General features: G+C 37.6%; 1 protein-coding gene across 1 annotated transcript in view; it reads left to right on the top strand.

Moving 5' to 3' along the window:
- TCERG1L (transcription elongation regulator 1 like) overlaps positions 1–17,450 on the top strand; it is a 223,280-nt gene extending 205,830 nt beyond the window's left edge. Inside the window, exons 11-13 of the mRNA XM_038408237.2 lie at positions 4,904–4,993; positions 9,035–9,153; positions 11,891–17,450. Coding sequence (XP_038264165.1) covers positions 4,904–4,993; positions 9,035–9,153; positions 11,891–12,026 — 345 coding nt within the window. The 3' untranslated portion in view covers positions 12,027–17,450. The remainder of the gene's footprint in view (positions 1–4,903; positions 4,994–9,034; positions 9,154–11,890) is intronic.
- The last annotated feature ends 2,798 nt before the right edge of the window (positions 17,451–20,248 follow it).

Below are 20,248 nucleotides of genomic sequence, written 5' to 3' on the forward strand. Positions count from 1 at the left end.
AACTGAGTATATTGAATTTAATGAATGTGTTCACTGTGCTTTGAACACTGGTGAAAAGCACAAATGCATTATTAAAAAGCAAACTCAAATCTCTGCTTTCTCTTCTTTCTGTGCTAGGATAAGGCTACAGAGGTCATGGTTTGTTCTGGGAGGATTTTCTTGCTTGAATTCTGGATACCATCTCTACCTGTCTTCCATTCTGCATTCTCCAGTTCTTTAACAAAGTAGCATGTAACCAGTAGAAAGACCACAGTAATGTTCACATGGAGTTTAGTTTATTGTAGTCAGGATGTTTACTGTTTCAAATTCATTTATAAAATGTCCATTACAAACAGCTAGAACAGCATGCAGAGCTTTATAGCAGCAATTAAAACAATAATGACTTTAATAGCCCAACTTTTTTTTTCCAAAAAAGAGAATTTGTGTATATATTCAGGGGAGATTTAAAAATACCAAGGATAAAAAGGGAACACAAAATGATAAATGATAAGCCATCCCACAGTCATATGCCATAGACAGACTCCAGAATACAGTTGCAGGAGTAGTCCCCAGAGCTGATTACTCAGAATGGAGAAGTCCTTCATCTGGTTTAATTTGATATTGAACCACAAGATACAAGGAGACCTTGGAAGTGTTACCACACTAACATAATGTGGCTCTCTGTCCCCTATAGTGGCTATTCCACATCTAGGGGTTTAGGGCTGTTACAGCCTTTGAACTAAGTTGCATTGATTCTTAGGCTCAGGCAATAAAGATTTTTAGAGCCCTGTTTTTTCGCAAATGCAAAATAACATGAAATGAAATCATAATCAATGTATAAAATGAAATAAAACAAAAAACTCACCTTGAAGTTGCAGCTGGTGTCCTGAAGGCCTGGGCTTGGCACCCTGTTCCAGGCTTTGTGACCTCGTGAACAGAATCTCGCTACTGCTAAGATTTGACCTGACTGCCCCTTTGTCATGAAAAGGGGGCAGCCAGGCCCAAATTTGAATGAGTGGAGTTGCTGCTGGTCCATGGGATCACAGTACAACTCACTCAAATTTGGCTCGGCCTCTATTCTGTCATAATGATGGAGGGGTGACTGAACCAAACCTGAGCAGCACTGTGACCCTATGCATGGGGTTGCAACACCTGAAACAAGGAACTGGGCCAGACCTGTAGGACAGGAACTGCCACTGTGCAGTGTGTATGGGGCCAGCTTGCTCTGCAAATCCCACCCTATCCAGGGCCATCAACCCCACGCATACACCCCTCTTGAATGGATAAAATGGATAAACAAAATAACATGAAAGTCCTGAAAAATAAAATAAAATAAATTATAAAAGAATAAAAAAAGTTCCCAGGGCTCTAGAGATTTGTGCTTCTAGATCCAGGGATCCACATTCAATCCTCACAGATGATGACCCATCCAGAGGCATCATGTTAGAGAAGGACATAAGGGAGAGTAACAGTTTAACTAGCAACTTTTAAGTTAACCAATCTTTTTAAATTCTATACATTTGCTTGAAATAACTTTGAAACTTCCTGGCTCCCAGTGCTTTCTAGTAGCAAAGCCAATTCTTTTAGATCCATTTTACATAATCAGAAGTTTCCTGGTTGATTATTTTAAAAGGAATAGTTAACATATTTCACTTACTTATTTTATTTTTAGTGATTTACTCTTCTTTGTAATTAGATGTAGGAATTTGAAAGCCATGCTAAGGATTTAACTCCTATGTATTGAGGATGCCACATCATAAACGTTTCTGGGCAAAGTTGAATAAGAAAATAAAAGATCCTCATCTCTGATGTTTTGTCCCCTCTGGACTTATGAATTTAATGATGCTTCTGATATCAGGATCTTGGCTGCCAAGGAAAATGCTTGATTGATAATTGAGCTAATGGCAGCAAAATGAGTCCGCCTGGGGCACTAGAAAGATAATTCTGCACCAAAAGAGGCAGTGTCGTTTGCATGCTTGCCTCTGATGGCTTCCTAAAGAAATAACACAGAGTGAGGAACCGCAGGGATGTTTCTGTGAACATCAGGAAGTCTTTTTGTTACAATTTATTATTATTATTTAGATTATTCTATCACCTAAAGTGCCACTGCTTTCCAAAAACAGATGGAGGCACAGTCCCACCCATGAAGAGTATACAGTCTAAAAGGACAAGGCAGATGCTCCCCATTAGAGTGTTTCTCTCCATTCCATTGATTTGTGTATATACTTGTTTAGATTGAGCTGAGCTTTCATAATGTTACTAAATGGCTCTTGTTTGGTTGAATTAAGCCCTTTTAAAGTGTGTGTGTATATATATATATATATATATATATATATATATATATATATATATAGTGACAGGGTCAGGCCAGATGGCTATAGGAGAGTAATAGAAGGCAGATATATTAGCCCCAGGCTATGTAGGTCCCTTTTCCCTGGGTAAGGTAACAGGGAAGGTTACAGAACAATCAGGAACCTTCTGAAGACAATTAAGACAGGCTGATTAGAACACCTGCAGCTAATCAAGCAGCTGCTAGAATCAATTAAGGCAGGCTAATCAGGGCACCTCGGTTTTAAAAAGGAGCTCACTTCAGTTTGTGGTGTGCGTGTGAGGAGCTGGAAGCAAGAGGCACTAGGAGCTGAGAGTGAGAACGCGGACTGTTGGAGGCCTGAGGTGTACAAGCATTATCAGACACCAGGAGGAAGGTCCTATGGTGAGGATAAAGAAGTTGTTGGGAGGAGGCCATGGGGAAGTAGCCCAGGGATTTGTAGCTGTCGCACAGCTGTTCCAGGAGGCACTCTAGACAGCTGCATTTCACAGGGCCCTGGGCTGGAACCTGGAGTAGAGGCTGGGCCCGGGTTCCCCCCAAATCCTCCCAACTCCTGGTCAGACACAGGAGGAGTCGACCTGGACTGTGAATTCAGAAAAACGGCCAAACTGAGGGCTGCCGTGAAGCTCCAAGGTGAGCAAATCCGCCAATAAGCGCAAGACCCACCAAGGTAGAGCAGGAACTTTGTCACTATATATATATATATATATATATAATGTAATCTAGGGTGAAATCGTTGTTCTGGGGGTCAGTGGGGAACTGGGATAAGAGTAATGCAGGATGGAATTGCTGGAACACCTGAAGAAGGGTGGTTGAAGGAAGTGTTATGGTTAAAGATAAGCATTTGTCACAGATTCCGTGACTTTCAGAGACCCCCATGACATTTTGCCCTGTAGCTTCAGTCCCGGAGAGGCGAGGGCCTGGAGCTGTCAGCTGCTGCGGCAGCAGATGCTGGAGCCTCCTCTCCCTCCTGCAGCAGGGTTCAGGCTGTCATCCCCCACCGTGGGCCTCAGGCTAGAGTCATTCCCCATCAGCCTTCCCCCAACCCCCTTATTTTTAGTAAAGGCTATAATGGCATTTTATAAATTTGTATCCACTTCCCCCCAAGTTGAGCTTACAATTAGGGTAAATTTGTAGTCCCAATTATTATAACTTTCCTTACTGCACCCTCACATAAGCAGCCATAAAGCCTTAATTTTATTAAGGTAAAGGTGGTGATATGTATTGCTTTAAATTAATTGAAGTTTGATTTTATTTGATTTACTGGCAGAGAGTATTCTGCAAGAGTATTGTGGGGGCTACCTTTTCAGGACAAAGAAAAGGAGTACTTGTGGCACCTTAGAGACTAACAAATTTATTAGAGCATAAGCTTTCGTGAGCTACAGCTCACGTCATCGGAGCTGTAGCTCACGAAAGCTTATGCTCTAATAAATTTGTTAGTCTCTAAGGTGCCACAAGTACTCCTTTTCTTTTTGCGAATACAGACTAACATGGCTGCTACTCTGAAACTTTTCAGGACAGTGGCTATCTTTTGTTATATATTTGTACAGTGCCTAGCAAATGGAGCTCAGGCCTCTACTCACTACCATTATGCAAATAACTAATGATGTCTTAAACCACCAAATCACATGCAGCATTTATTCACTTGTTTTTAAAAATGTTCAGTGTAATCTTTTTATTGGGGGAAGGGAGAGAAGGTATGTGGAATTTCATTTTTTTATGCAATCCTACCTAATGGTTACACTTTATCTTTAGCAATCAGTATCGATAGTCTGGCACTAATCTGATAAATTGTCACTCCACATACAGATTAGAATTCAACCATCCTTTGCCACTCCATCACAATATATTTTATCAACCTGTTTTCAGAGTGCTCATTAACTATCTGTCTGTTCTCCAGCTTTGAACTGTGCTTGCCCCACACTACATCCTCAATAAGAAGGGTTTTTATTGTTGTTTTTTAGTTAAAACCAACCTCTTTCTGTTTTAGGGGCTTATGATTTTAAACATTTTCACATAAACGGACTGAAACTTCCAGAAAAAATAGAATTAAAGGCTCTATTTAAGGAAATAGTAATCAGACGGTCAGATTACAGATAAATAAAGATCAAAGGATATATTTAACTGGAGATAAGCAGAGATGGCTAAATCGAGGTGTCTAGTAAGTGAAATTATAAACTAATGTTTACAGTGAGGGTGAGAAATCAATTTAAATTAACCCAAGGGATTGAAAAAATACTATCATTTCCCCTGTTTATGTGCTCATATATGTTTGCTTCCTTATTTTTGTCCGTTGGGTACAATATTTTCCCACACTAGTTCAAGAAAGCATTCTGATAGAAGGCTATCTTGTTTGTTTGAGTTGACAAGTCTCTGAAATGGTACTCTCACTTTCAGGTTAGTTTTCTTCATCCAGTTTTCCCCTTAACTTTGATTCTACATTTTATTTTCCTCCAGAAACATTCTACCCCTTTTAATCAATATTTTGCCAGGGGAATCAATGCAATTAAACATTGTTTTGTAAATTGGAACACTTTTTTATTACAGAGCTTTAGTAATGTTTTCTAAAACAGATGCATTCATGTATTTCTTCAGGTGTCCGCATTTTCTTCATGGGAAAAAGAATTACACAAAATAGTATTTGACCCGCGCTACCTTCTGCTAAACGCTGAAGAACGTAAACAGGTGAGTTAAAAAGAAAATTGGTAATGCATGCTATCTGTCTAGCCAATATCTTATTGGTGACACTTACCATTGTAATTGTATGCCTCCCAAATTAAAAAATAACAGGAGTAACCTCCCTCTCTTCCTCCCTGGATTAAAAAAGTTAACTACAGTTAAGGATTTTTTAAAAAATTGTGAATGAGACTGAGTCTAGGTGCTGTTCTTGTGAAAGTCCTGTCTCCTGTACTCACAAGATCAGCCCATAGAACATAGCTGTGACTGTTGGCCAGGATTGGAGAGACAGATAGATGGGCGCTCATACAGCTAGGGTCAATCTCCAAAATAGCTTTGAAAATCAGGGAGGGTTGACAATAGGGTAATGTTCCAACAGTGATTTGTGTTACTTTAGCAGATGGACGGATGCACTTTGTATCAGCTAAAACTTTCTCAGGCTGTTTGGCTTTATTCATCGAGATATGTTGCAGTCGTCAGCCCTGGAGTTAATGGATGTATGGAATTGTGATGGCTAGGTCTGTGTCTGATAGGATGACCACAGTTTTCTGGCAAGCTGTGAATGCAAGTGGATGGTTTTTTTTTTTGTAGCCATGGTTATTCTGGTATCTAGTACCAAAAGGACACCAGGCTCAAACCAGCCTAACAAACTGAGGGCAACTTCCTTCAATAATAGGAATGTTATGAACAAGGTCTGTTTTCCAAAATGCTTCAATAATAGGAATGTTATGAACAAGGTCTGTTCTCCAAAATACTTCCATCTTATCATTACCTCAATCACTCTGGGTTTAGCTCTCAATCAGATGCTCATCATCCAAGAGCTAGAGGAAGCTGGGAAATGATCATGTTAACTTTGTCATACAAGAAATATAGAACTGGGAAGTGTCCTTGTATTGCTGATGCTTCCGCCCCATTGTCTCCATCGTTCCCCAAATGGCTTTGTATAGTTATTGAATGGGATGATGAAGAGCACTGAACTTTGTGGGGCTCTTTAGGGAGGAATAGTTGCCTGTGATAGAGTACATATGGAAAGTTCCTTAAAGAAACACATACAGTAATACTCTTTTGTCCTTAATATTAAAAATATATTAACATACCCTTTCCATGTAATCTCTTTCCAAATTTTATTTTTCTTTAAGTGTTTTATAATGTTTGATTGTGAAAATATGAGAGAAACTGTTAGAATGGGAGTTTAGTAATTGATCAAGGAGACGGGATGACTTAGCAAGAAGGCTTTGTATTTCCTTCAGTGACTCAAAAAGGGCACAATGTAGACCTTGCTCAATCAATCAAGCTTTATTGCTTCTTTCTTTCTATCAAGTGTATGCATGATACAATAAAAACATAATGAATACACATAATAACATATCAGATAGGCTTTAGCTTAAAGTATTGCTGACCTGGGCCTCATTTATGGGATATATTAAATACTCAAGGAAAATGACTATGAAGAGCAAGGACTTGGCATAACTACATAGAGAAGATCAAAGTCATGCTAATGCTGGTACTGAGACAGAAAATAATTCAAGCTTAAAATCAATGTAGAAGTGGAAAATAATTAGACGCTGTGTTAAAAAGCATGGAGAAGGTGAAGAGAGAGAGAGAGAGAGAGCGCCCTGGATTTTCTGAGCCAGCAGTCAAATGAACCAGTCTGGGAACAATTTTTAAATGTGCATATACTAAAAACTAATGCATGCATTTTTGAGGACTGTTACCTAAAATACTTCCTTGTAAGTAAAGGTCAATCAAAATAGAGATTTCCAATTTTAGATGATTTGCTGGATAGAATATGGAACTGTGAGCCAAGTGCCATAGGTCTAACATATTTTAGTAGGTGGTGTTTGAATACTGCAGTTATAGACACTTAGATGTTGTGGCCTCAGACTGGAGGCAATTACACTTATTTAGCCATCATTCTCTTTTATTTCAAGTGACCTAAGGAGGAGGGTGGCCTTGGACAAGATTAGATGACTGACTTAATGAATCATCATATATTAGTTTCAATATGGCTAAAATTAGTCAGGGAAATTATTTCCCCTGTCATCAGATGCATGGAAAATTTTTCCTTGTTTGACACTGACTCCAGGGCCTTATTTCAGCTTAAACTATCAATGTGTTGGGGAGAAAAATCATCTCTGCTGTAAATCTGCAAGTTTCTGGCATTAGGTAGATGCATGCCCATGCAGTTTTGGAGTTATCTGAATTAATTCATGTTGTGGAGACTCCAACGAATTTGTGAAGACCACATAAAAATTAAATAAAGGAATCAGTGTCCAGGAGTTAGCTTTTTATACAATAAATAATTGATGCAGCCTCCTTCGTTTGGTCTCAGACGAAGAGGAAGCTTGAAAAGTGTAGGTTAATTTTGCCCACAACCAGAAAGGGCAGGAACCCATTTTATCTGCATGTGTCTGAAAGACCAGAGTCTCTTGAGTTGATCTTTTGCTAGTATTAGGTTGATTGTGATATGAACTCTGTTTTTTATGTTTGTGTGTAGCTTCTTGGTGCTCTCTGAGGAATGGAATGATCTTTTATGGAATTCTACATGTTTGGTCTGTTTACTTATCAGTATTTCCCAAGGGGTTTTTACCACTCAGTGGAAAGACAGCAGCATACATTAGAGTATGGGGAAACTTACGGCAAGAAATAGTGATCTGCAAAGGAGATATTGTATTAGATAATGAGTGATCTATTAATTTTGATTTATTAAGATCACCAAGTGTCATTTTAGGGACTCCTTTTCTGTAATCTTAACAAAGAGGTTGCTTAAAATTCCATTATTCATTGGAATTCTCTGTTGATAGAGGAGAGATTGAACGTTTATTGTATTTTTCCCCTTATATAATTGAGATTTGGACAAGAATAATCACTGTGTAAGCAGTATGATGGGTGTGCCTTCCACTGGAACCCCAAGAGGCAAACTATATGTTCTTTGACAAGATCTCTCATATGTTAGTACTTCTAGAAAACAATTATGATTGCTAGCCCAGCACTTTTGCAGTAGATAGAACTAAATGATAATGGCTTTGCCAATATTGAAGGTGAAAGCATAGTGGTAATACTAGCAAAGGCAATATCAACTGGTTTTATGTATTTCATTTGTTCCTATCATGCATTTATTTACTCAACTTGTAAGAACACTTGTAAAATCAATTAATCTTCATTTTTGGCTTGAATTTCCTGGTCCTTCTTTCTTATACAGTACCACTTTTGAGTATACACTTTACCAGATCTATTTCTGCCCTTCACTGTGCATCTTATAAGAATCCATGTTACTACATACCAGTTTCATTTCAGTTTCATAGAGTAGACCGAATGATTTTTCACTTTATCTTGCATGAAATGTAGATTTGCACAGATGTATCATTCATGAGTGAATGGAAAGTCCCTAGTACCCAGACTAGATTTGTGTATTTTTTACAGTGCAAACAAAAAATTGGCAGATAAACAGAACTGAGAGTGTTTTGATGAACAGCTCCTTTTGTTCCACCCTTTCAGTGTTAAACAATTGTAAATATTTGTAAGCAAAACATTTAATTTCTATTTTGAAAATTCTATTCTAATTTCTATTCAGCTCTCTCTTTTAGAACACAATTCAAATACATATTTAGGAGCCTAAAGATGTAGATAGGCATCTTGAGGGATTTTTTTTTTTTAAAGAATCTAGGTGCCTACATCCCACTGATTTCACATAGGCATTATTGGCTTCATATACATGTGTACAGTGCATCAAACTGAGCTGAAGAATCATTCAATCTTTCTTTATGTAACTTCCATGAAATTGCTATCTGAGTATCATGGACAGGTTTCTGGTCCACAGTCAGGAGTTCAAGCAGTTCAGGGCAGATGCATACTTCAAACCAAATACAATGTGAATTTTATGAATGTTTAGCTGTGAGCATGACAAGTAATCTACATCTATGACAGCAGTTCTGATTAAGGTTGCACTTTGTGTTAGGATGCAGACAGTAACTGCCTAAATTGGCACCTCCAACCCTTTATGTGTTTGTTAATAAATACTTCTATATTTGTCTCCTTTTTAAAAAAAAGATATTTGAGCAGTTTGTCAAGACCAGAATAAGAGACGAGTACAAGGAAAAGAAAAATAAATTATTGCTAGCCAAAGAAGAATTTAAAAAACTTCTGGAGGAATCCAAACTGTCACCAAGGTATGGAGCTACTTTGTGAAGCAGTTAATACTTATTGTCCCTTATTAATAAAAGCAAAAAATAGAGGAGAAGCCTGGTAACATTAGGTTATGGTTGTTATTCTTGGCATCCAGTAAAATTTCAAAGTCAATTTTTGTAGAAAAAAATATTACATTGAACATTGAGTTCTGTGGGTGGGATAAAGTCATTGGATTATCCTTCTTTTACTGTTGCACTAAACACTAAGGTTATCTTATGCTTTTTTTCCTCAATAATACTTTGTAGTACCTTGTGACATTACTGGGAAGGGGAGTATACCATAAGTGTGATAAAAAACAAGTATACAAGTGTCTTTAATGCAAAATCATTAACCATTTTCCATTCGTTTGGTTTTTGACAAAAAAGAAATTACATTTTCTAAAGAAGTTATCAATACCGTGCCTGTGTGTTTCAATGAGATTTTAAGTTGCTATTGCTTGTTTCTCCAAAGCTATTTTCAAATGATAGGGTCAAGAACTATATATAAGAAATGAAATTCTTATGATATTGCTTTTTCATTGTAAATCATGTAAAGATAAATTTTTTCTTTATTTTTTGACTCTGGGTAAATTTAGAAATGAAGAAGAAATTACAGTTCTCTTACTAAAAAATGAAGATAATAATATGGCACTGTGTGCCCACATATAAAGAAGTAAACATTTTATCAGATTGTATTGAGTAATAATTAAAAATATATCTGTGACAACGGTACTAAGAATACGCCAGGTTAATGTGACAGCTAATAATTGCTCAAGAAGTTGTGTTTTAATATGCAAGAACAAAACCACTCTGGGTATAGTTGTAATATTCATGGCCTACAGCAATATAGAGGATTTTACACTTTCTCAGGTTGTCCTATTCATCTGGAACACCCAAACTGCAGTAATAATCTCACCCTTTAAATAATCCTTGATCAGTCTTTAGTATAATCAAATAAAGAACAGGTAATTTCCAAGCTGAACATTACAAATCTGTGTATTATACAACAGCACACAGTTAGTGAACAACCATCATTGCCAACATTCATATGGGAGTGAACAGTAACTAAAATAAAGAAGTAGACAGCAAGCTAGCCCCAACATTGACAAAATAAACCAATTGGAGTGTAAAGCAACCCTCCACAAGTATTGCCACAATAAACACAGAGGCGCACATAGCAAACCAATCTCCAGAATTCCCAAAATTCATTCTAGAGATGATCCTAAACCATCTCTAGATATCAGAGTAGCAGCCGTGTTAGTCTGTATTCGCAAAAAGAAAAGGAGTACTTGTGGCACCTTAGAGACTAACAAATTTATTAGAGCATAAGCTTTCGTGAGCTACAGTCACGAAAGCTTATGCTCTAATAAATTTGTTAGTCTCTAAGGTGCCACAAGTACTCCTTTTCTTTTTGCATCTCTAGATATAAACCCCCTTGTACTTTGGAGTTAGATTCTGGATCCAAATGTCACAACTCCCTTCTCCCCCTACTATTCTATGTTTATAAGTTTGCAATAATGCATCCATGCAGTACTTGGATATTAAAACTCTGGATCTTATTACAACTAAACTTTTGTGACATTTAGATCATATTTTGTTTAATACCAATTATCTGAAGATCGCAAAGCACTTCACAAAGGAGAGTATCACAATCCAAATTGTACATATGGAGAACTTGAGGCACAGAGAGGATAAATAACTTTATGCAAGGTCACACAGCAAGTTAATGGCAGAACTAGAACTAGATCTCAGTACTGTTTTTGCAGTTTGGGCCCATCTCCAGTTCACAACACATGCTGTTAACCAGCTCCTACATATTATAATTACTTTTCTCCAATATTCTGTTACCTCTGTAAATTTCCAGGACTTTTCAAAATAATTTGAGTGTAACTTAAAATAAACAACAACAAAAACTTGCACTCTAAGGGAAATAGCAAGTTGGACATCCAGGAAAAGAAAACAACATATTAATGACCTTTGAGTGCATCAGAATGTCAATGTTTTTTATATAACTAATTAACTTATTTTCTGACTTTGCTAGTGGCGATTTCTAAGGAGAAACTTACTGACACATCATATGACTTTGTTCAGCCAAATGTCTGTTTAGCCAAATTTATCCAGGTGCTTACCATGCTCAGCACCATAATATCTGAGTCAAATATAAGCCAGCAGCTTTGTTCTCATATATAGCAATCACTTCTGAAAATACTTCGCCTGATCATGTGGTTCTTAGGCAAATTTCCTGTTTTTATTAGAAGAGATCACATTATAGTTGTTTCTTTAGATATCATATGCCATGTATTGCTGAAAAATTTTTTTTGCTATTAATTAGACGTCATAGTGTTTTCTGTTCTGATGATGAATAATCATGGAAAAGCCGAGGATAAGCCTCTCTAAAAATATCATTCAGCCACCAACAGTATTACCTAGCTAGAGTAGTAAATAAAAAACGTATTTTAACAACCACCATGTCCATGATTCTACAGCACCAGGATAAAAAAAATCAGTAAATATACAGTATATGAATATGGGAATAATGATTAGTGCAGACAACTCAAGCCAATCATGGAGTAAAGCTGATTTTGACTTCGGTGTTGACCTTCTTGACAAATAGTTTCAGGAGGAACAATCTTGGTACTTTTAAGAAAAGATGTAAAACAAAGGACTAAATAATTGGATAATTTATTGAAAAGTGCAAAGCTTTAAATAATCCTTACTCATGTATGACTTTTTTCTGCAGAACAACATTTAAAGAGTTTGCAGAGAAATATGGCAGAGATCAGCGGTTTCGACTTGTTCAGAAGAAAAAGACCAAGAGCATTTTTTCAACCAGTTCATTCTTATTCTTAAAAAGAGGGACAAAGAAAACAGAATAAGGCTACGGAAAATGAGATAAGAATTCTTGAAATCTGCAATAAATACACATAAAGTCAATACTGTGACTGCCATAGAAAATGAAATGAAGAAACAGCATTTTTGTCTTTTTCTGATTCAAGTTCCAAAAATTTAAAGAAGAACCAGATATCCCTGAGAAATACCTTTTCATACTGAGGTTCAATGAACACAAGTTAAATTTGTTCAGGTTCCTCTGCAGGAACCTGTAGGATATTTAGTTCTCAGAGAATTAATGTTTCATATTGAAGCTCTCTTTTGTACAACATTCATAGTTTGATGCATTTCTAATTGCCATGATATGTCAATCCCTTAATTGTTTTAATTATGCAAATTACTTGTAATATACACAAATTATAATTTCAATGCAGATTTGTAATTAAGCAGAAAACAGATGTCACGCATTACAATCTCAAGATACATTCATCATTTAAGGGAATTATCTTAATCTATTTTTAGCAACTTATCCATTAACAAACTGTTTAGAAGTACAGTGGTATTGAGGATTCATTACTCAGAATTCATCACTCAGTGTTCATATGTCTATGTCTAGTTTTCTGAGTAGTAGTAATAGGGTATTAATTGTTAATCATAGTGAAGAGTGTGTAAATCTTGGCATAAGTTCCACAGAAAAACTTATAACTTTCAAATATGGCTTTGGAATTTCTTTGAATGGTGCTTTCAGGCACACAGATTACAGCAACACTTCCCCATAAAAGTTACTATAAAGAAGCTATCTTGTAAAACTATCATATTAATATTTGAGTTATTTTTATTGTATGTGAAGATTTTGCATGAGAATTTTCTCATCATCTTTGTATAAACAAATATTTTAACTTTTTTAATAAATATTTTAAGCCAATTAATTTTTATTTTTTAGTCTCTAGCATTAGAATTCTGACAGTATTTGCTTTGAGAGCTACTATATATATATGAGGAACACATTGTGTTGCCCTTGATTTTTATGTAAATTTTTACTAATGTCAGCTGGATTTATGAGAGCATTGAGGACAAAATAGATCCCACAATAACAATAAATGATATAAAACATCTAGCATAAATCAGTATTGTTTCACTTAAATCAATAGAGCTAGCCCAATTTATACCAGCTGAGGAGTAAACTGTCTTGTGTCTTCTTTCCATACTCCGTGCAGTTACTGAGCTTATTTCTGTTAAGATCTAACGTAAATACTTTAGAGTCAGTCTGGATCCTTTGCAGATTTTCTGTTTTCTACCTGAAGTTTTCAATTTCCTCCAAGTAAAATTAAGTTTTCCATAGGTATTTCTCATGTATTTCTTACAATTTAAGAAAATAAATCCACTTCTTACATTTAAATAATGACCCCAAAGAATTCAAAATGAAGAATGGTCTTAAATTGCAGCAAGGGAGGTTTAGGTTGGGCATTAGGGAAAATTTCCTAACAGTCAGGGTAGTTGAGCACAAGAATAAATTACAGAGGGAGGTTATGGAATCTCCATCACTGGAGGTTTTTAAGAACACCTGTCAGGAATGGTCTAGTTATTACTTAGTCCTGTCTTGAGTGCAGAGGTCTGGACTAGATGATTTATTGAGGCACCTTCCAGTCCAATACCTCTATGATTCTATGAACCATTACAATGAAGTGTGTATTGTTTAGCACTCCAAGTGGCCAACTTTTAAACCAAAAATGTTAATGTCCTGCTGTTCTGCTGCTTCTTTGGGGAGTGTATTTTTTCATTTTTGTTCATTATTTAAACTTTCTTCCAATTTGATTTAAGTAATATATCTGATGAATCACATGCAACAGAGCAGCACAACAACATAGAGATGACCTAATCTTACATCCATTGAATGTCAAAATTCCCATTTATTTCAATGAAAGCAGAATCAGGTCCCAAAATTCATACTGGCAATGGTGTGAAACCATGTTGTTCTATTAGTATCACTATATTACATAGATGTTGTCATTTTATGTAATGCAAATAACTGATTTTTCAGTTTGGTGGCCAAACTGAAAATTAGAGAAAAAATTATTTTGGCTTGAACAAAATATCAAAACATTTTGATTTTGAGGTCTTGTAATTTCTTGAAATGTTTGAATGAAATTCTGACATTCGTCTTTCTGAAAAAAGAAAAAAGGTGAAAACATTTCCAAAAGGCAGAAATGAGCTGTCAGTATTTTTAAAAAATCATCAATTTGTCAAAATCCATCCAAATTTATGAATTGTTTCATTTGAATCTGCCTTTTTTTGTGAAGAAAAAAGTGGTTCACACAAAAAATTTCAGCCAGCTCTAATTTTGATGTGCATTTTGTATTCATTAAAGTGCCAGACTGATACTTCGGGATGAGGTGAGCTAGAGTTTAGGAGGACAGAGAGAATCTTTTATGTGATTCATCATTGTCGTGGGGCGACAACCCACCGCTGTGGTGCCTCCTGCTGGTTGTCCAGGAAATTAGCTTTTTTCAGCCAGGAGCGCCCTCTGCCGGTCAGTGTCTCACCTACCGCTGGCGCTAGGTGCCCTTCTAAATTAGGGCCCAGGACCCCTGTGCCCTTCTAAATTAGGGTTCTGCCCCCCTGGCAGTACCCCCTCAGTCTGGGTCTCCCCTCCCTGGGGGAACCCCCAATCCCTCCCTTGCCTCAGTGGCTACTGTCAGTCATCACCTAGCCCCTGCTTCCTGGGACAGACTGCAGTCTGTACTACTCATCATCAGCAAGAGGGGAGGAGGTCAGACCAGCTGCCTCTGTCTAGGTCTGGGCTGCTCTGCAGCCCTAGTACCCTTTTGTGGGCCTTTATTTCAGCCTGGGAGTCTGCTAGGCTGGAACTCCCCAGCTCCCTCTGTCCTTCCCCAGCACTTCTCTGCCCTAGATACTCGCCTAGGCTTCCCAGGCAGCCAGGTCCTCCTCTCTCCATGTAGCTAGAGAGAGTGTCCCACTCAGCTCCTGGCTAACAGCCCTCTTCTAGGGCCAGCTGTGGCCTGATAGGGGCATGGCCCCACCTGTGGCTACTTCCCCCAATCAGCCTCTCTTAGGGCTATTTTAAGCCCTTTGAGGCATGGTGGGGTGACCACCCCGCCACAATCACAGATATAGCAACTATAATAAGTGGCCAATGTGCCTAAGCATGCAGCTTGGAGGTTTTATGACATCCCACACTCTACGAGCTTTCTTTGATGGTTATCTGGATGTCACTACCAGAATTCACTGATGTGTGTCTAGCTATATATAGCTCAGAGATATGTATGAAGTATCTTGCTTAGATAGGTGCAATTAATTTACTGGAAATATGGTGTGACTGTTGAGTGTGGACCACTAAAAGTGAATGGGTCTTTCAAAAGAAGGAAGTTCTTCCAGGTTAAATGAATGGAAGATATGTTAAACTCATGAAATCTTACTCCAGGGAGAGAAGACCACTCAATTTCCAGTGACTTGTCCTGTGTTGCTTTAAGTTTTAAATATATTTCTCTCCCAATCAGAAGAAAGGCTAGTCATCTTTATATCTAAGTAAAATAATTTCTTGATTTTTTTAATTTAATCCCTTGCATGGTTGGAAACCCTTAATACAACATCATTGTGCTAACTAGTGCATGAATCTTAGTCTGATTCTCTTAGTGTAGCAGAGTGAAGTGCAAAAATTAAGCACCCTAAATGGTGTTATGTAAGTTCAATTTTAATAATCCTTTCAACAATAATAATCTAAAGGCATAATTCTTCTCTGTTCTGCCATTCTAAATCTAGAGAAACTTCACTAAAATCAATGCAGTTGGTCCAGATTTAATTGATCAGAATGTGTCATATTACAACAGTATTTAGCATATTAGATATTAGTAGTAACACATGTAATATAAGGTATTTACCTTGACAGTTCCCTTCATACATGTTGACATACTTTTATCCAAAATCATATATTGCTGCTTATCTTCTGTCACCTTGCCATGATACTCCTAAACCTAATCTGAATGTAAAAAAAACCCAACACAAATAAAGACATCTGCCCTCTGTTATATCTTACTCCCATAGACAAAAGTTCAAAAAATATAAAATGATTTCGGCACATGAGTCTGTCATATTTCTTTCTATGCTTTCCTACACAAACAAACGTGAAAAGATTCACCAGTTTCATAATTCTCCTCAAGAAATGGGCAAAGCCAACATTCAACATTTCATCCCCTTTCTTCAGGAGCACAAAATGAAACAGAGCTAAGTAATGAAAATATATTAGGAGACTACTGGAAAACATTAATCGTGTGTGTGTGTGTGTGTGTGTGTGTGTGTGTGTGTGTAAGACTGTAATGAAAATAAGATACAAACTGATGGACAGTGGGATGCCATATTTATTCTCCACCTTATTCTTTTGTATGGCTTAAAACCAGTAATGTTAGATGTCCAAGTCTAGGTTGGCAATCCAATTGATTGCTTCAAGTGATGCAGAGTGGATGGCAGAGATACTGCTGGGATATGATCATTTGGGACATTGATTGATGAGGTGTTCCATAGTTAGAAGTCTATTTCTGCAATCACAGATAGGATTGTGTCCATCCCCATTTATGAAAAAGGTAGGTGCTTCTACCATGTGAGGTGTGGATGCTGTTCAAATTGGACCATATTTTCCATGGGAATGAAAAGCCACTGGATTCTTTGGTCTTTAATGAGGTGTTAGTTGGCGATATTGGTATCCTTCCACCTTGCTTGTCATTGATCATTGATGATCATTGATCATCAGTCTTCAAGCTCTTATGTTACAAGTCATAAAGATTTTCTGGATTTGATTCAGAATCTGGTATATTATTTAGGTCTTCATATTTTGGAAGAGCATCTATTAGAAACAGTTTATTCCCCTGATCACAGATGAGTTTTCGGGCATGTTTGCTCATCTGTCTTTGAATCCTGACTTCCCTTTTGAACAGTTAAGATAGATATGCCACTGCCAACCTTGTATATATGTTCTATACATGACAGGCCATAATGCTATTTGTGTAATTTTTCAGATGTTGGGAGCATTTGCCTCCAAATCATGTGCCTCAGAACGTCAGCTGAGGTAACAAAAAACTCAAAACTAGTCCTTTACAGTTCTGAATAGTTGTACATAGATCTAGGAGCATGGATAATGATTTTCATAGATTTTTCGGGCCAGAAAGGACCATTGCAATCAATTTTATTCATGTACCATTTCTGCCATATTTGTAATTAAACAAAACATTGATATATTTACAAATATAATATTTATTATTCATGCATAATATACCAGAGAAACTCCCTTTAATAAAACTTTATAGTACAGTCTGATCTTGATTTGTGGGGTTTTTTGCATGTACAGAATCATCCTGTGGATTGAGATAATACAGAATATAGGGTATCCATTAATATATTTGAAAGGATTTATTTTTATTGTTCGGATTCATGTCACTTTAATAAATATAAATACTCTATGAGCTGCAGGACCCTGAAGATCTCATAAGTGTCATTTTTCCTTTCTCTGCGAAGTTTTAAAAGTTTCACAACTTTTCTCTGATCTAGAGTATTTCTCTAAATGCTACCATTTCCACTACAATGCTGGTTCCAGTCATTGCAGAAATGTGCCAAGTGTGACTGACTGATTTCACACCTAATCCAATCGGTTGGTGGGTAAAATGAGGGAATTTGTGCAACTGTGGATTAGCAGTGGGTGCTCATGTTAGCACTGTTGCTGATACTGACAGTTTTTGGTATTACTTTATGGGGTGGACTGACCCCTAAGCAGTGAATATTGAGAATATTCCCTATGGCAAATCCAGCAGTTTCTTAGGCAAAGAGGGTGCTGACATTTGAGTTTCTAGCCAATGAACTCATGCTCGTACAATGTCTTCAGGCAAGCGTGACTGTAGCAGGGCCCAAGAATCTGTCCACAGTGATAATTTCATGGAAAATTTTGGAAATCACAGGAAGCATGGTAACTAAAGCCTGACCTTGACACTTTACCAGCACACAGTGACTGTCAGGGAAGGGTGGATTCAGAGGTTCAGCAGGACTCAGATATGGAAAAATTTCCTCTTATAATTTCAACTCAGTTGCAGAGTATCTGGCATGGTTTTCAGAAGGATAATGCTGTGGGGAGGAACAGATTTCACAGTTCCTTAGATTGCCATTGGAAGATATATGCACATATAGTTCAACAGTGTTGATGCAACTGCCCCTGTTTCAAGCCTTTTGGGAGAGGGTTCAGTTCCACAATGTTGACAGATTTCCCATTTTTTTTAGGAATCCTTTATATCTAGTTTGGAGGTACAACTACTGACCTTACCCTTTTTTCAGCTGGATTATCAAGGAGTGAGTTTAGATTATCTGTCACTGAGACATTGGCTCAGACTTTACCCAAGAATCCCTATCAGAAAGTAGCAGTCCAGCCAGATTGCTCAAATTATTTGGCTACTAATTTATGTGCTTCATCATGCGATTCTCAGTGTGTCACAGGTGTCATGGCACTTGGCCTGTAAGCATATGTCTACACTGCAATAAAACACCCGTGGCTGGCACAAGTCTTCTGATTCAGGTCTGTGAGGCTTGGCCTGTGGGGCTATAAAATCCCAGGATAGAAGTGCAGGCTCAGGCTGGAGCCTAGGATCTGGGAACCACCCTTCTCACAGAGTACCAGAGCCCAGGCTCCAGCCCAAGCCTAAACATCTACATTGCAATGTTATAGCCCTGTAGCTTGAGCCCCTGCGAGCCTGAGTCAGCTGACATGGGCCATAGACATATATGACACTTGCATTTTAGGTTTCAGAGTAGCAGCCGTGTTAGTCTGTATTCGCAAAAAGAAAAGGAGTACTTGTGGCACCTTAGAGACTAACAAATTTATTAGAGCATAAGCTTTCGTGAGCTATAGCTCATTTCATTGGATGCATCTGATGAAGTGAACTGTAGCTCATGAAAGCTTATGCTCTAATAAATTTGTTAGTCTCTAAGGTGCCACAAGTACTCCTTTTCTTTTTGCATTTAGGGTAAGCTTTAAGGAGTGGCATTGACAAGGTGCAACACAGCTTTTAATGAGCAGTGCAACACAGCTATTAATGAGCAGTGGAGCATGGGCAGAGAACCATTTTACCCTTTCCTGCTCATTGAGCATCAGTCTGAAGATGATAGGCATATGTTAAGGACCGTTCCTCTTTTGGTAATCTATATGGATTGCTGGTAAATGAAGCAAGCAGTGCTCAGTTTATGAGCTCAGGGATGGTACAAATAGGCAGGCCACTGTCAAGGATGCTGAGACTACACAGTACTACACACAGGACAAGAGGAAATAGAATCAGGTGTTAATACAAGTAGTACACTGGTGACAGTTAGTGGCAAAGATTTCACTGGCTTCAAAGAATGAGGTTCTTGATATAGATACTTCATGTGGAGCTGCCAATCCCAGGGTGCATTCCCATGTTCTTGAAAACTGAAACTAGAAGAAATTTGAACTGTTATAGAAAGTACAAAACCTCAATGATTTGAAAGGAGATTTTGTGGGTTGATTTTCTTTTTCAGCATGGAAGACAAGACAACACTGGTGGACACGAGAGAAAAGAAAGAACAGGAAAAGCTGAAAGTTCCTAGTGCTTCAAAAGATTGGGTAGCAGCCCAGTAGCATCCTACCTATGCAGGAAAACCAGAGCTAAAGAAAAATGACTAAGTTGGACCCTCCACAAGACTTTCACTTTGCTAAATCCACCACATATGCTGAGAGGAAGGAGTGTTTCATTTTAATCCAAACCACACAGAAGCTTAACACAGGGAGCTCAGGCCACATGATGCAACAGGGAGTGAAACTAAAAAATATTTAGGAGTACTTGTGGCACCTTAGAGACTAACAAATTTATCTGAGCATAAGCTTTCGTGAGCTACAGCTCACTTCATCGGATGCATTTGGTGGAAAATACAGAGGGGAGATTGATATACACACACAGAGAACATGAAACAATGGGTTTTATCATACACACTGTAAGGAGAGTGATCACTTAAGATAAGCCATCACACAGCTGCTACTCTGAAACCTAAAAATATTTATTGATCATTTACTGAGAAAGGGAATAAGGCTGAACCATGACATCATCCTTCAAGTATGATGTGATGAAGCAAAGAAAACTGCCAGTCAGCACAGCAAGGGTTAAAAAAAGCTTTTGAGCCCAGCTAGTCCTGCCTCACTATACCTGCAGCTAATGCTAGGCAGAAATGCCAAACCCACGAAAAAAATATGCAGAAATTGGGC

Source organism: Dermochelys coriacea, chromosome 7, assembly GCF_009764565.3.
Source record: "Dermochelys coriacea isolate rDerCor1 chromosome 7, rDerCor1.pri.v4, whole genome shotgun sequence".
NCBI classification, from domain to species: domain Eukaryota; kingdom Metazoa; phylum Chordata; order Testudines; family Dermochelyidae; genus Dermochelys; species Dermochelys coriacea.